General features: G+C 40.2%; 1 protein-coding gene and 1 long non-coding RNA gene across 4 annotated transcripts in view; one reads left to right on the top strand and one right to left on the bottom strand.

The window, feature by feature from the left end:
* Window positions 1–14,710, top strand: part of tmtc1 (transmembrane O-mannosyltransferase targeting cadherins 1) — a 103,407-nt gene that overhangs the window by 33,865 nt on the left and 54,832 nt on the right. For all 3 annotated transcript variants that reach the window (XM_008401212.3, XM_008401213.3, XM_008401214.3), the window contains exons 6-7: window positions 6,457–6,560; window positions 11,165–11,354. In XM_008401212.3, the coding sequence (XP_008399434.1) occupies window positions 6,457–6,560; window positions 11,165–11,354 (294 nt within the window). The remainder of the gene's footprint in view (window positions 1–6,456; window positions 6,561–11,164; window positions 11,355–14,710) is intronic.
* LOC103459565 (uncharacterized) lies at window positions 4,238–7,379 on the bottom strand. The gene is made up of 3 exons (XR_532777.3): window positions 7,201–7,379; window positions 4,461–4,590; window positions 4,238–4,392 (listed from the first exon to the last, which is right to left on the bottom strand). It is a non-coding gene; the product is annotated as an uncharacterized LOC103459565 (long non-coding RNA).

The raw sequence follows: 14,710 nt of genomic DNA, 5'->3' as shown, positions 1-14,710 counted from the left end.
CAAACCGGTCATGCTGAAGGATGTTGCAGGCAGCAGACCGCTCTCCACGGCGTCTCCAGACTCTGTCACGTCTGTCACATGTGCTCAGTGTGAACCTGCTTTCATCTGTGAAGAGCACAAGGCGCCAGTGGCGAATTTGCCAATCCTGGTGTTCTCTGGCAAATGCCAAGCGTCCAGCACGGTGTTGGGCTGTGAGCACAACCCCCATCTGGACGTCGCGCCCTCATACCATCCTCATGGAGTCGGTTTCTAACCGTTTGTGCAGACACATGCACATTTGAGGCCTGCTGGAGGTCATTTTGCAGGGCTCTGGCAGTGCTCCTCCTGTTCCTTCTTGCACAAAGGCGGAGGTAGCGGTCCTGCTGCTGGGTTGTTGCCCTCCTACGGCCTCCTCCATGTCTCCTGGTGTACTGGCCTGTCTCCTGGTAGCGCCTCCAGCCTCTGGACACTACGCTGACAGACACAGCAAACCTTCTTACCACAGCTCGCATTGATGTGCCATCCTGGATGAGCTGCACTACCTGAGCCACTTGTGTGGGTTGTAGAGTCCGTCTCATGCTACCACGAGTGTGAAAGCAGCACCAACATTCAAAACTGACCAAAACATCAGCCAGACAGCATAGGTACTGAGAAGTGGTCTGTGGTCCCCACCTGCAGAACCTCTTCTTTATTGAGTGTGTCTTGCTAATTGCCAATAATTTCCATCTGTTGTCTATTCCATTTGCACAACAGCAGGGGAAATTGATTGTCAATCAGTGTTGCTTCCTAAGTGGACAGTTTGATTTCACAGAAGTTTGATTTACTTTGAGTTATATTGTGTTGTTTAAGTGTTCCCTTTATTTTTTTGAGCGGTGTACATACCGGCTTCATGACTTCGTCCTCAGATCCGTCCTCCGTCCGCCATTTTGTAGATCTTTACTGCGTTCCACACTCTGCCTTGCTGTAGTGCGTTACAACAAAATAAATAAAATAACGGGAAGGTCAGTTTTCCTTACAAATATGCGAGTGTTCACTATTCACTAAATGTGAAATCATAACTTACTGAATCTCCTGGTGGACTCCGTAAGAGGAGCTCAGCGGTGCCAGGTCTAATATTCAGACCTGGCCATTTTTCAGGTCTGAAAAAATCAAAGATGATGCGAGTATTCTTAAGAGTTCAGAACATCACATGTAATAGAGATTACAATACAAAATCTCACCCTACACTTGTTTCGGCATTACGAAAACGACAGACCGCTTTCTGTAAGGAACAAACAAAGCAACTGGCCTCGCTCCACGTGTTATTCATAAAAGCTTTCTTACCGGGAGTTCGGTCTTGTTGGACCGCCGCGGTGTCATCTGTTGTTTTCCGCCGGAACATTGCTTAATATCAAAACGATACTGAAAAATTAACTCCGTGAAATAGGACACCATTTCACACAACGCACGGGTATTTTCGTTCATGTTGGGTGTAGCAGTTAGCACTCGTTACCACCGGTCCAAATCTTCCTCTGGAGTTTAATGGCGGCTGCTGGATTGGAGTGTTAAATGAAAGTTGACAGAAAAAAATACATTCTAAAAGTTTTTGTTTTTTTTTTCAAAAGTTACGTGACAGTATATTTTATTTTTATTATAATTAATTGCTAAAATGTTTTTAGATGCACATATGTTTATTTACTCAATTCTACTTTGAGCTGTTTCTTTTTAACTTTATATAGAATATGATTCATAATCTGAGTTATATTTAGTGCTTAACTAACAAAACTTTTAAAAAAGAATACAAATGTTTATACTCTATCAGAAGGTATCACATACTTTCAACCATTTTGTTCTTCAATTTAAACTCAAGAGTTAAGCAACTGAATACTGATAAATCATCTGTAGTTTCTTAAGTCCTGTATTGTGATGTGGAATGACCACTACCACTCCAATATACCATGACTCTGGGTCTTTAAAGCAATCAGTGAACATTAACATTAGTTTGAATATTATTCACAAAAATACTTTATGTACAATGAACCACTCTGGAACATGTTTTTTATTATCATTTTTGATTAAGTTGTGCAATTCCTCCCATCACAAGATAAATCTTCAGATAGGAGGAATGTCAAAGTAAGATCACGTTTCACAAAAGTCTATTGTATGTATTCATGCATATTCTTCTTTTATATCAATTCAACCAAAACTAAGTTTTTCAGTGCTCCTAACACACATGTAATATATATTTTAATGGATAAGATAGATAGTTTTCTCCAAACATACTTCTTTATGGTGAACAGAAATTAAAAAGGATTAGCTACAAAATGAATAAGAGTCAAAAGGCGGTGCTCATCAGTTGATTTGCATTTGCATGGCTCTCAGCACCTTCATTTAAATACGAAAACCTCTGTTAGGCACAAGGGGACAGAGGTGATAGGGGAACACGGACACACAGCGTTTTTGACCATTTCTGGCAGTGTTCGACTCTGACAAAAACCTCTTGCCGAAAGCCCTCAATCTCCATGCGCACGGCAGAACAAGGTGTCAATAGCTGACAAAAATCCCATTTTTTGTCCTGTGTAATTTATATAGTTCCAATTGTTAACAAATTTAACATCAAGTTATTTTACATACAAATCCAGTTAATATCCAGATATTATCTGACTTCAGTTCAAATCAATCAAATTCATTCCATCACAATAATTTTACTCTTTATGGAAAATGGAACTTCAGGAAAAATTAAATTGATTTTACTTGATATGAAGATAGACTTCCGCCGGGGGGGTAATACAGTGGTTCCCAAAGTATGATCCCTTGGTGGGTCTCCTTGAAGTGGTCCTGGTTCCAGTGTGAGGTCTTGATGGAGTGAGTTCTTTGTAGGTGATGTGGAGGCTGAGGTGGAGGGCGGACAGGTAAGTTCAGGTGTGGAGGAAAAGAGAAGCGAACCGACCAATGTTCCCTCTAATTTTTCATGCGTCTGGGCGTATACACAAGCTCCCTGAGCACACCGAGGACCCCTGTGAGCAACATCAGGTGTGCACACGATGGCCCAGCTGATGTTTTATAGCAGTATTATACCTGTTATAAATCTAGGATCATAGCAAGTTATTAAAAGAATCAAATTACAGCAGCAACTTCCATTAGTTTGCTTTTAATATATGTGATTTGCCCACTTGAAATGAAAAAACTAAAATATTGCTGATCATGAGATGCATAGTATATGTAAGAGTCCTGCTTTGGCCATGGTGAGAAATGAAACATTACACCTTTCAGATATAACTTTTTGTTCACATTAAAACATTCACATTCTGCACAATGAAATGTTTTGTAGCTTGTGATGCAGTGTAAATTCCTGTAACTCTTTGTAAAATATTTAATTACACAGCTTTTTCATGTCTGTATGGAAGCCCATTTCTACCATGAAAGAAAAAATAAAAGACCAATAGGAAGTCATAATTTCGACTTTGTCATAATTTCTAATCGGGCATTGGTGGGCATTGCCCACCCACAGATTCAACTGTGCCCCCCGTGGCCTGGAAGCTACGGCTGTTTGTTTCTACCTCAGAGTGGCCAACTGTCTGATATTCCTATATTAATTTGATACGGCTTCTGTACTTCCCATATCTGTGCCCTCTGTCACTTTTTTCAGTAGTTAAAACTGTTTAATCGGTTGTTAATACGTCGTAACCTGTTTTTCCGAGCTGCGTTCAAACGCAACATGAACGCTGAGACGTTTACATCTGTGCAGCAGAGCAGAGCTACGTAAGTGTCAAGAATCATGGCTGCAAAACACAAAGAACTTTGCACAGTTTTCCCCCAAACTAACCGACTGAGTTGAGTAAAGCTGTTGGATAATGTTAGCTAAAAGGTGACTAGCTAATAACAATACAGCACGTTAAGCTTGTTAACAAGTAGCCTGTAGGGTATTAATGTTATGTTCAGCTACATAGATTAATCGTCGATGCCCTTCCCTGTTAACTCGTGTGGAGCCGGGGCTGCGTCTCAACTCAAATCTGCAGGGAACCACAACGCATATGGGCAAGGCACGTTTATACAATAGTATGCGATGATTGGCTGCGTAGCATAAGTGAACCTATCGTTGTGAGTCACAGGCTCACCCGAGTTAGCCTGTCAAAACTGATGTCCGGGCTCAATTTCCAGTTTACGTTGGATCTAATTTTATGCGCTGCATAGATTTTATTGTGCGCTGAGACTGTGCGAGCAGTGCGCGATTGCGCAAGCGCGCAGCTTAGAGGGAACGTTGGAACCGACTGCCAGCTGAGAATCCAGAAAAGGTTTATTGAAGGTCTGCAGGGGCGAAGAAGGTACTCAGGCAACCAATGGGTAACAATCCACGGCGTCACGAGGGGGGAAATTTAGACAGCCAGGTCTCGGGCTTCACAGGGGAATTTCCAAGGCGTCACAAGGAAACACCTGAGAGAGAAGCGACAAGGATACATTACTAGAAGTAATTTCAGAGATAACACAGAGAGCTAACGTACCGTAACTGGCAAACACTCAAGCGATTAAGTGCTGGCAGCCTGCTTTTCATATACTCCGGGATGACTGAGTGATGAATCACAGGTGCACCGACAGTCACGCCCTCCAAGGTGTGCAGCCTCTAGTCACCACCTAGTGGATGAAGGGGGAAGCAGTAGGCAAGCAGAAAAATTCCACAAAGAAACCAAAACTCCAGTTCCCAACAGAAATAAGTAAAGAATAAACAATATACATACAGATAACGTCAGAATAGATGAAGGACGAAGGCAGATGCTTGTGGATTACTGTCAATCATCAAGCAACATGTATACATCCATAAACTTCCTACATCCTGTGATGTCACTGTTTGACTATTCACAAAATCACTTTTAGGTGGTGCTAAAGATACACTTGCAACAACTCTAATAGCATAGTTATAGTTGCAATCAGATTGCAGTATGTATAATCTAATATCAACTAGTAAAACGTTACTTTTCTAAGAGAGCTGGAGGAGGGAGTCTGACTTTCCAGCAATCCCTTTTCCTGAGTAAGCAAATGACGAATGTGGAAAGTAACAATTTCTTTTTAACTGGAAGACCCAGTATAATGCACCCTTTACTACAAATATCCCTAAGCAGGATTCTGGGTTGCAAAGACTTAATTTTCAAAGTCTCTTTGTATTTGGACAACAAATGTGAACACTAACCTAATTTTGAAAACCTTTCCTGTTACCAAAAGTCATTTGGCAATCCTATTCCTCAGATCACAAGGTCTATTTCACTTAAAGCTTTCATTTGTCAAATATCACATCAATATTAGGAGGGCATCAAACTCCAAATTGTGAAATAATAATAATAATAATTTAATCTGGCATATTCTTCACAAAAAGACAAATACTAATCATCTACTTGGTTTAGTTTATTCAATTACTTTAGATATATAATTTTTTCATTTTAAATCAGTTAAGTATGAAAAATAAACAGATCTGTTCAGAGAATTAATTTCCAAATACAGAATAATATGAATGAAAATGGCATGTAGTGGAGCTCATACTGCAGGAACTATACATTCAACTGCAATCCCTATGCCAGTCCCAACATCGGTCTCATCTGTTTTGACTGTTTATAAATGCCCTAAGAACAGCTGTATTACTAATTTCGTACAATAAATCAAATCGATCTAATCTATTTATCTAAGAAGGACTTGAAAAAAAACCCCTCATTCCACTCAACCAGTGCTCCCAAGCATCGAACCCAGGTCAACCACGTTGAGGACCATAGCATCATGACTTTCACTTTAATGGAATAGACGCATGGTGAGCGTGCTCTGGCCTTACTCTGACTTTTTAAGCACTTCAACCCTCATACTCTTCAGGCTATGCTCACCCTGTAAAAGAAGCTTGAAAAATATAAAAGGTAAAGAATATAATTCTCCATTCCATTCTTTCCATTCAAGCTGACCATGTGGATTCAAATTGTTGTCTAAAGAACAGAAGGCTGCCAAAAAGGAGAACGCTAATCCACATACTCTTCAGAAGTCTGAAGGTTTCTGGGTTAAGATATCCTTTTTTCATTATTTTAAATGTAATATTATATCCTGAGAAAATAAATCATCGTTTTTTTTATGATCTCTAACCCGTAATCCTGAAAATTAAATGAAATAGACTTGACATTTCATTCTGTGTAAGGAATCTACGTCTCAGGATGTTTCGAGAATACGCATAGTGTTTTCACTGATCAGCAGAAGAAAGAACGTTTGAGTTTTTACTCAGCCAATCATTGGGAAGGTCTGATCAAGCTGTTTAAATATTGCACTGTGCCACTATCTGTATCTCAAAAGCATAGCTGCTGCTGCAAAAAAAGACATGTTTGAAAAATGTCTCTTTTTTTTTTAAGCAATCATATTGTCCTGTTCTGTCTCATTTAACTATTGCTCTTAGTTTTTTTTAATGCACATCGCTATACTGTATGTAATCTGCCAGACCTTGAGACTGTTTTAAAAATACTATCTGTCCTTCAGGTGGTGATGATAATGTCAATTCGGCTGTGGCTCATGGGAGGATCCATGCCTCTTTTTTCAGAACAGGACAACCCTGCCTCCTATTCACCTCATCTGCTTACCAGGTACCACACGCTCACAAACTATAATAAAATATCTTCACTGCATTCAGATCAGATGAGAAAAGATGGAAGGGTGACTTTTTCTTTTTAATTCACTTGGTTTTATAAAATGCATCACCCCTTAAAAACATGGCTCTTTATCTAAAACAGACAGAGCAACTGGTCCCTCTACCCCCTTGCGCCCCCCTCAGCACGTCTGCATACACACTGATTTTACAAACATTTCTGAAAGAACGGGTCGCTCTCAGGAGCTCTGTGAATTCCAGCATGGATCTGTGACAGGATGCTACCTGTGCAACAAATCCAGTCGTGAAATTTCCTCACTTCTAAATATTCCACAGTCAACTGTCAGCTGTATTATAAGAAGATGGAAGTGTTTGGGAATGACAGCAACTCAGCCACAAAGTGGCAGGCCACGTAAATGGCATTGGTCGAAAGTTGAAGGAACTGATTGTCAACTTTAGGAGGTGTAAACCAGACATTCAGCCCATCATTATAAATCGGGAGAGGGTGGAGATGGTGTCAAATTTCAGGTTCCTGAGCACCTACAACATGAGGATTCTGAGGAAGAACCTCCTGAGAACTGAGCTCTTGATGACCTTCTATTGCTCTATGGAGTTGGTGTTGAGCCCTGGCAACTCACCATGGTTCTCCAGCTACACTGCAGAAGAGAGGAAGCAGCTCTTGATGGTCATTATCACTGCCCAGTGTTACAGAGTGAAAGCTTCTTCAAACAAGATGGAGGCTCGTATTTCTTTTACTGAACATTTCTGTTCAGTTTTATTGAGGAGAAAAACGATGACAACTGATAATGGCAACAGCTGTTCGTAACCCAGCAACCAAAAATCAACAAAGCAAGACAGTGACAAAAACAGAACCAGATCCTGTTAAACATTCTTCAAAATAAAAGACCTCTTCTATTCAAATAAATTGTCTCGCACTTAAATATATTTCACTTCACCTTTGTAATTATATACAATCATGTTCAATTCAATTAATAATAATCATCATGTAAATTATGCTTAACATATAACTGTAAATCAGTCACTAACCATGCGACTTATACTTAACAACAAATGAGTGTAAAGAAGTCACAACACCCAGAGACTGATTGGCTGCCCTCTTTCATCTCTGGAGGAGATGTGCAGGACCCACTGCCTCCAGAGAGCCTGTAGCATCATCAAGGACCCCTCACACTCTAGCCACCACCTCTTCCAACTCCTGCCCTCAGGGAGGCGTTTCAGGGCAATAAGGTCAAGGACAAACAGATTAAAAACAGCTTCAACCCAAGAGCTGTTGTTACCCTGAACAGAGTAAATCCATCTAAAATAAGCTTTATTTGTTTTTTCTTAACATCCCAGTTGTTTGTCTGTTTCTGCTATATGTTTTATTTTTTATTGAAATATACTTATTTATTTGACTTGCTTTGGGAGTTGCTTTTCAAAGCTTGTTGTGCTTTTTTTTCTTGCACAATGACAAAAGGAATTTTAATTCTGATTCAAATTAGTTTATGTGAGTAGACAGTATTTAACCTGAGGAATCTACACAGCAAATTCAAAAGTGTCAGATTTCCAGTGTAAGTGTTGTATGTTAAAAATACAGTGTTAATTCAACAACATGTGTGTTAGTGAGTGTTAGTTTCCCTAACACTCACTAAAGAGTTCCAAAGAGTTAAACAAAAAGCAATCCAGTCCAGTGTTGATTTCTAATCAACACTAACAGTAACTCAGCTTCTCCCACAATTGTAACATACTTGTGACATTGCTTCAGGGAAGGAGCTGCAGGCAGGGTGGGGGTTGCAGCGGAGGGGATCTAGAGGGGACCCACATGGGAGGCAGAGCATGTCTTCAGGGATTCAATTATTTTGTTTTTATCACATCTGACAAGAACTGGAAAGGAGAGCCCTCTCTTGACAAAAACTGTGCATGAGATCCCAGTAGATTATATAGTAGGGTGCTCCATGGTTGACTCATGGTTGCTAAAAACCTTACCAGACTGACTGATTTTAGTGACATAGTGGGTGTAAAATATTGAATAAAATGTTGTGCTACATGACTGGCTTTATTTTCACTCTTATATTTAACTTTATGACATACAAAACTACAAATGAATCATTCTTATTGTCTCCAGGTGCATTGTGGGTAAAGCTTGTCACCAACGTCATCATCAGTCACTTGGCAACAAATGGCAAACTAGCTAGAGCATTTCTATGGAACATTAACATGTTTTGAATTTGTGTTGTTTCATCATTATTGACCAGTAGCTCCATGTTTCCGTTCTTCTCTTGGTTTGTTGTACTTCATGTCATGAACTTCAAAATGACATGGTCGCTCTCTGTGGTGATGAAACTTGTTAGCTCTGCTGTTGCGGGCATGTCTATGTTGTAAAGTGAAATTATCCATCCATCCATTTTCTTTACACCCTTGTCCGCTAGTGGGGTCAGGAGGGTTGCTGGTCCCTATCTCCAGCTAACGTTCCGGGCAAGAGGTGGGGTCATCCTGGACAGGTCGCCAGTCTGTCGCAGGGCAACACAGAGACAAACAACCATGCACACACACACTCACTCCTAGGGGCAATTTGGAGAGGCCAATTAACCTGACAGTCATGTTTTTGGACTGTGGGAGGAAACTGGAGTTTCCGGAGAAAACCGGGAGAACATGCAAACTCCATGCAGAAAGACTGGGGCCGGGAATCGAACCCAGAACCTTCTTGCTGCAAGGCAACAGCTCTACCAACTGCGCCACTGTGCAGCCCTAGTTAAATTATCATGAGCTTTATTATTTGGGCCCGGTCATTAGCTCTGCTCCCCCGGCCAACGCCGTCTTGTTCCGCTACTGCGTCACATGTTTGCCTGAGGAGCAGGGGCAGCAGTATGACGTCTTGTCTGGAGCTTATTATAACAAGGTAAGTTCTATGTTAAAATTGTCATGTTTTTGACTATTTTTTATGGAGGCATTATTTTTCCGTTTACACAAGAGTATCGATTCATATACACAGTTTGCTTAGCGTACGTTTATTTGTTTGGATATCACGGTATATACGACTATTTATTGTCTTAACCAAACATTAAAACTGTCAGGAAAATCTGGAGGCCATTTGAGTTAACATTATTTAGCTGTGGAGGTCGTTTTCTTTCAGTTTTTGCCTGTAGACTGCTAAACGGGGGAGTGGCTGTGCTGGACCGTTGGCTTGATCTATGCCACAGGTGTCAAACTTCAGTCCTGGAGGGCCACTGTCCTGCAACATGTATTCAGGTGTGGTGCTACTGCACCACACCTGAATACAATAATTAGGTGATTAGCAGGACTCTGGAGAACTTATCTACACAATGAGGAGGCAATTGAGCCATTTGACTCTGGTATTTTGTACCTGTGCCTTATCTCAAAACTGCCAAAATGTTTTTTCTTTGTTAGTGTGTCATGTTGGTGACAAGCTTGTTATGATGACTTCAACACATTTCTTCAGACAGTTTGGCACGACTTTTAATGTGGTCCAAAAATTCTTCTATAAGTTGACTAATTTCTTTAGTAATTATTTCTGACTTTTTTATGCTTCATCTTGTAAACCAGGTGGGCAGAGCAATTTGAATGAATATGATGGTGACACACACAGGTGAGTCTGATTAGTTTTGTTCACACTTCTTTTTAAAATATTTATTTATTATCCTAATGTTTCTGCTATATTTCCTGTTTTTCCTCCCAGGCTGGAAGTCTTCCTCCTTAATGTTGGCGAAAACAAGAGCAGCACCAAAGACACTTCACCATCAGTGATCACAAGACCATCCATGGCCGCTTCCAATGAACTTTCAAAGCTTCACCTTCAGTGCAAAGTACCATGAATGAATGACCTTTGTTGTATATTGCTGTCAGTGCTGTTTGATGTTTTGAAATAAAAGTGATTACATACTGCAAATGGTGCTGGTGTTTTTGTAGATTCAAGTGGCATCTAATGTCTTTTAAAATGAATTTGGGGATTATTGATGGCCAGTAGTTTCTGGAAAAAAAAGGTTGTTATTGCTCTAATGGCTTTTATTTGGTAGTAAATTGACAAAAAAGTGGGTAATGAGAGAACGGGAAAACCGAGAAGTGAACCCACAACAGCCGCATTGAAAACTAGAGCCTTCATATGTGGGTTGTGCTTAACCCCTGCGCCACCAAAGCACACCCTGCCAGTAGTATTTTAAAACTTAGATTTCTATGTTAATATATACATTACACTGTTCTGTGTTACATTAACACGTTCATAGTGTTAACTTTTGACAAAATACACTAGTGTTGAGTAAGTCAACAGTAATGTGTTTAATTTCAACTACTGTGAGTGTTGATTCAACTATATCACAAATAACACTTACAAAAGTGTCATTTCTACACTATCCAGAGTGGACCAATATAGACACTTTCAAAATGTTGAATTTAACTCTGTAGGAATTGATGGAACACTTCCAAATTTACTGTGTAATTGTAAATGAAAACTCATTTTCATATATTAATTGATTTGAATTGTTCATTTGTTGGGCAATAAACTTTTTTCAATTTCTTCTTAAACATCTAATTTGTCTCAGCTGTGTGTCTCCACCAAATAGTTCACGCTATTCCCTCTTCCGGCAGGTTCCTTACCTACTCATACCTGCTGTCCTTTAATGCCTGGCTGCTCCTGGCTCCTGTTGTGCTGTGCTATGACTGGCAGGTGGGCAGCATTCCCCTTGTGGAATCTCTGGGTGATGTGCGCAACGTGTCCACCATATTGCTGGCTACACTGATGATTGCTCTCTGCTTGCACTGCCTCTTCTCACTAAAGGTAAGAACCAGATTGTAACATGTGGTTGACAAGCAGTGTCTTAGTCCAACTTTCTTGTTACTTTACACTACTCATTTCCAACTGTAGTTTGTTTAAAAGCTCCGTTCATTTGGGGAGGTGTGAATGCAAACTCTAATGTGGACCAAAAAAGTGAACTCCAGTCCATCTAAAAACCTTTCTCTCGGTTGGGTTGAAGTAAACTCTGACGAGGTTTGAATGCATGTGAGAACCAAGCGGACCGGAGACCTCTCCAAAAGTAGGAAGCGGACTATTGCGCAAGACATTCTGGTCAATATATTACTCTGTGGGATAGGGGAGGCATTGTGTTGATTTCTACATGCAACGAGTTTGCATGTAGAGTAAAGGCGACACAGAGAGTGAGGAAAAGCAGAAAATAAGAGGTTTAAAGTTGTTTTACACCAGTGTGATTTACTTTGTTGGGGTGCACTGCTGCCGCTGTAATTCATTAAATGACAAAAACTGGACTAATCTTCTCATTTGTTTGTAGAACTTGGCATAGGAGCCATGGTTTAAATTTTAGCAAACTGTCAACAGCGATACTATTATGTAAAATTAATTTACTAACCAACATAAAAGAAAAAAATTCTTAGCCCTCTTTTTCATCTTGACAGAAACTAAACTATAGATTTATTTTCACCAACAATACATATTTTACATATCAAAGGTAAGGTAAGATCATTTTATTTTTATAGTATATTTTCAGCAACAGAGTAATTCAAAGTTTTTTTTACATAAATTAGAAGGAAATGCAAACTAAACAATAAACCAAAGGAAAGAGCAAAAAGAAAAATCAAACAAAAGTATGTTAGTTCTCCATGTTTGGTAAGATTTGTGAGGCATAAAACTAAATGTTGGTTCTCCATGTTTGATTCTAAACAGTTGATCAGGGGTCCCCAAGCTTTTTCCTGTGAGGGCCACATAACTTTTCCCTTCTCTGCTGGGGGCCGGAGTCAGTTTGTAGCAGAAAAAGTGTGACGATTGTAGGAAAGCCTAAATGTAAAAATGTATTGTTTTCCAGAAAGCACAATCAAATAACATTCTCTGGGTTCTTCACAGAACAAGTCAGGAAATAAATAATAACACTATTAATGAAATAAATAATAACCAAATAACCCTCTCTGGGTTCTTCACAGAAAAATCCAGGAAGGATTATAGTCTGCATTTTCCCAATTATGAGCCGCACCGGACTATAAACCACAACCCCAAAGTTTTTTTTTGTGTTTTTTTTAAACCAGTAAACATACACATATAAGCTGCAGATATCTCTGCCGCTCCAGGTTTTCCACAACGATGCAGCAGCAGCAGAGGGGGGCGGACACCCAAAATTTGAGTCATAACAGGTCAATTGAATATCACATTTATTAGGGTTGAAAATGAAAAAGTTGCCAAGATTAAATTTAACTGAACTGATTACGGTAGTTTCCGAACGGTAACTGTAACAGTAAAAGTGCTGATCCTTCGTTTCTGCTTCTAGCATGTGCTAAATCAGTGGTCCCAACCTTTTTATTACCGCGGACCGGTCAAGACTTGGACATTTTGTTGCGGCCCGGGAGAGGGGGAGGAGGGATAAACAGTCAGATAAGGCTTCTGCATGTTGGTGTTCCCACTAAATACTGAATGTGCCCTATTTGGGTTGTCTTGGCCCTTTTATCGCAACCTGTGAGGTTTTCCCTGACTTGGAACGAGAAAACAACCTGTTGAATGTGACAGGGAGCCAATCAGAAAGCGCGGTGACGTCAGAACAGAGGGGAATCCCAAACAGCTGACATATCGCGCAACTGAGAGTCCAATGGATATCGGAGATCATATGTGGAAATGTTTATTATTAAATCTAAAGGTCATTATTATGTTTATTCAGTTAAAAATGTTAACTATGAAAAAACATATTCACCTCCAAATCATAGTGCAGCAAATAGAGCGGCTGCTCGTCGTCTTTCATCCACCACCTTTTCTTTTTATTACATCTTTTATCTCTTAAAATGACTCCACAAACTATCACTATTGTTTCTACATCATCATCCGTGTTTGGTTATTCTAAATTCCCGTATGCTATGTTGGGGGTTTTACTGGATTATCGTCTGGAATCGGGATGTTCGTGACTGGAATCGGTTCTTGTTGCTCCTGCCTTGGACACACGAACCGATCGAACCTGTTGTACTACGTATATCAGCTCTGTGGTCACAGAGGTTTGGAGAATCGGCCGACAATTCTTAAATCTTTCCGTATAAAATAGACTAAGACTCACAAGCTCTACTCATCTCCTCTCAACCACTGCCCAAACGCTCTGATTCTGGTCGCTATGGTAATGTTTATATATATATCCCTTCAAAATAACAGAAGCGCCACAAAAACAAACATTTTACTTTCGTGAAAATTTTAACTCACGATAATGACAAACGGAGCCCTGAGCTTGTTTCTCTGAAACGAGACGGTCCCATCTGGGAGTGATGAGAGACAATGACACCCGAAGCGTTGCTTATATGCACAGCCTGCTTGTTCTCTACGTGGCGAAGCAGCTTGAAGCTTCATTGCCTCATTAGCAGCAGGTCGCCGCATGTTACGCAGAGCGGCTTGTAATGTGGGACTCACCTACCGGTCTGGGATGAATTCATTCTCCTGTTTCTTCTCTGGGCCTTTTCCTCTTGCAAAGAAACTTTACAAAGACATCTGATCTGTTTCTTACTCATTTTGCTGCTTGTGGGCTCAATGTTAGCACGCAAGTAACCAGATTTCCAATGATTCACTTCCTGCTAAAGAGCCCCCTGGTGGTTGAAGAAAAATCCACATATAAACGGCTTATAGTCCGGAAAATACGGTAAATGAAAAAAAAAATCTGAATGCTCTCTGGTATTGTTCAGGGAGCCGGACCAAATGTGGAGGCGGGCCGGATCCAGCCCGCGGGCCGTAGTTTGGGGACCCCTGCAGTAGATGGTGCTAAATGTTGAGTAGTTTCTCTAGATAAGCTAATAGGAGTTTCTCTGGATTCTAAGTTCTACTTCCTGTTCTGGGTTGAGTTTATAAACTAAATGTTCCTGCTGATTCTCCAAACCTCTGTGACCACAGAGCTGATATAGTACAACAGGTTCGATCAGTTCGTGTGTCCAATGTTGCTAGGCAGCTAAGAATGGGTACACCAGGAGTTCCTCTGAATAATCTAATAGGAGTTCCTCTGAATCTTACTGTTCTAACTAATAGGTTTGATTCCTGTTCTAGGTTGATTGAAGTATGTAAACTAATAAGCTGTGAACTTTTTATTCTAATAGGTTTTATTCCTGTTCTGGGTTGAGTGAATATATAAACTAGATGCTCCTGTTGTAAGCTACAAGGAATTTCTA

This window comes from Poecilia reticulata, chromosome 23, assembly GCF_904066995.2.
Source record: "Poecilia reticulata chromosome 23, P_reticulata-male-v2, whole genome shotgun sequence".
Taxonomy (NCBI): domain Eukaryota; kingdom Metazoa; phylum Chordata; class Actinopteri; order Cyprinodontiformes; family Poeciliidae; genus Poecilia; species Poecilia reticulata.
The sequence above is the reverse complement of the archived record's forward strand: the minus strand, read 5'-3'. Positions and strand labels throughout refer to the sequence as shown.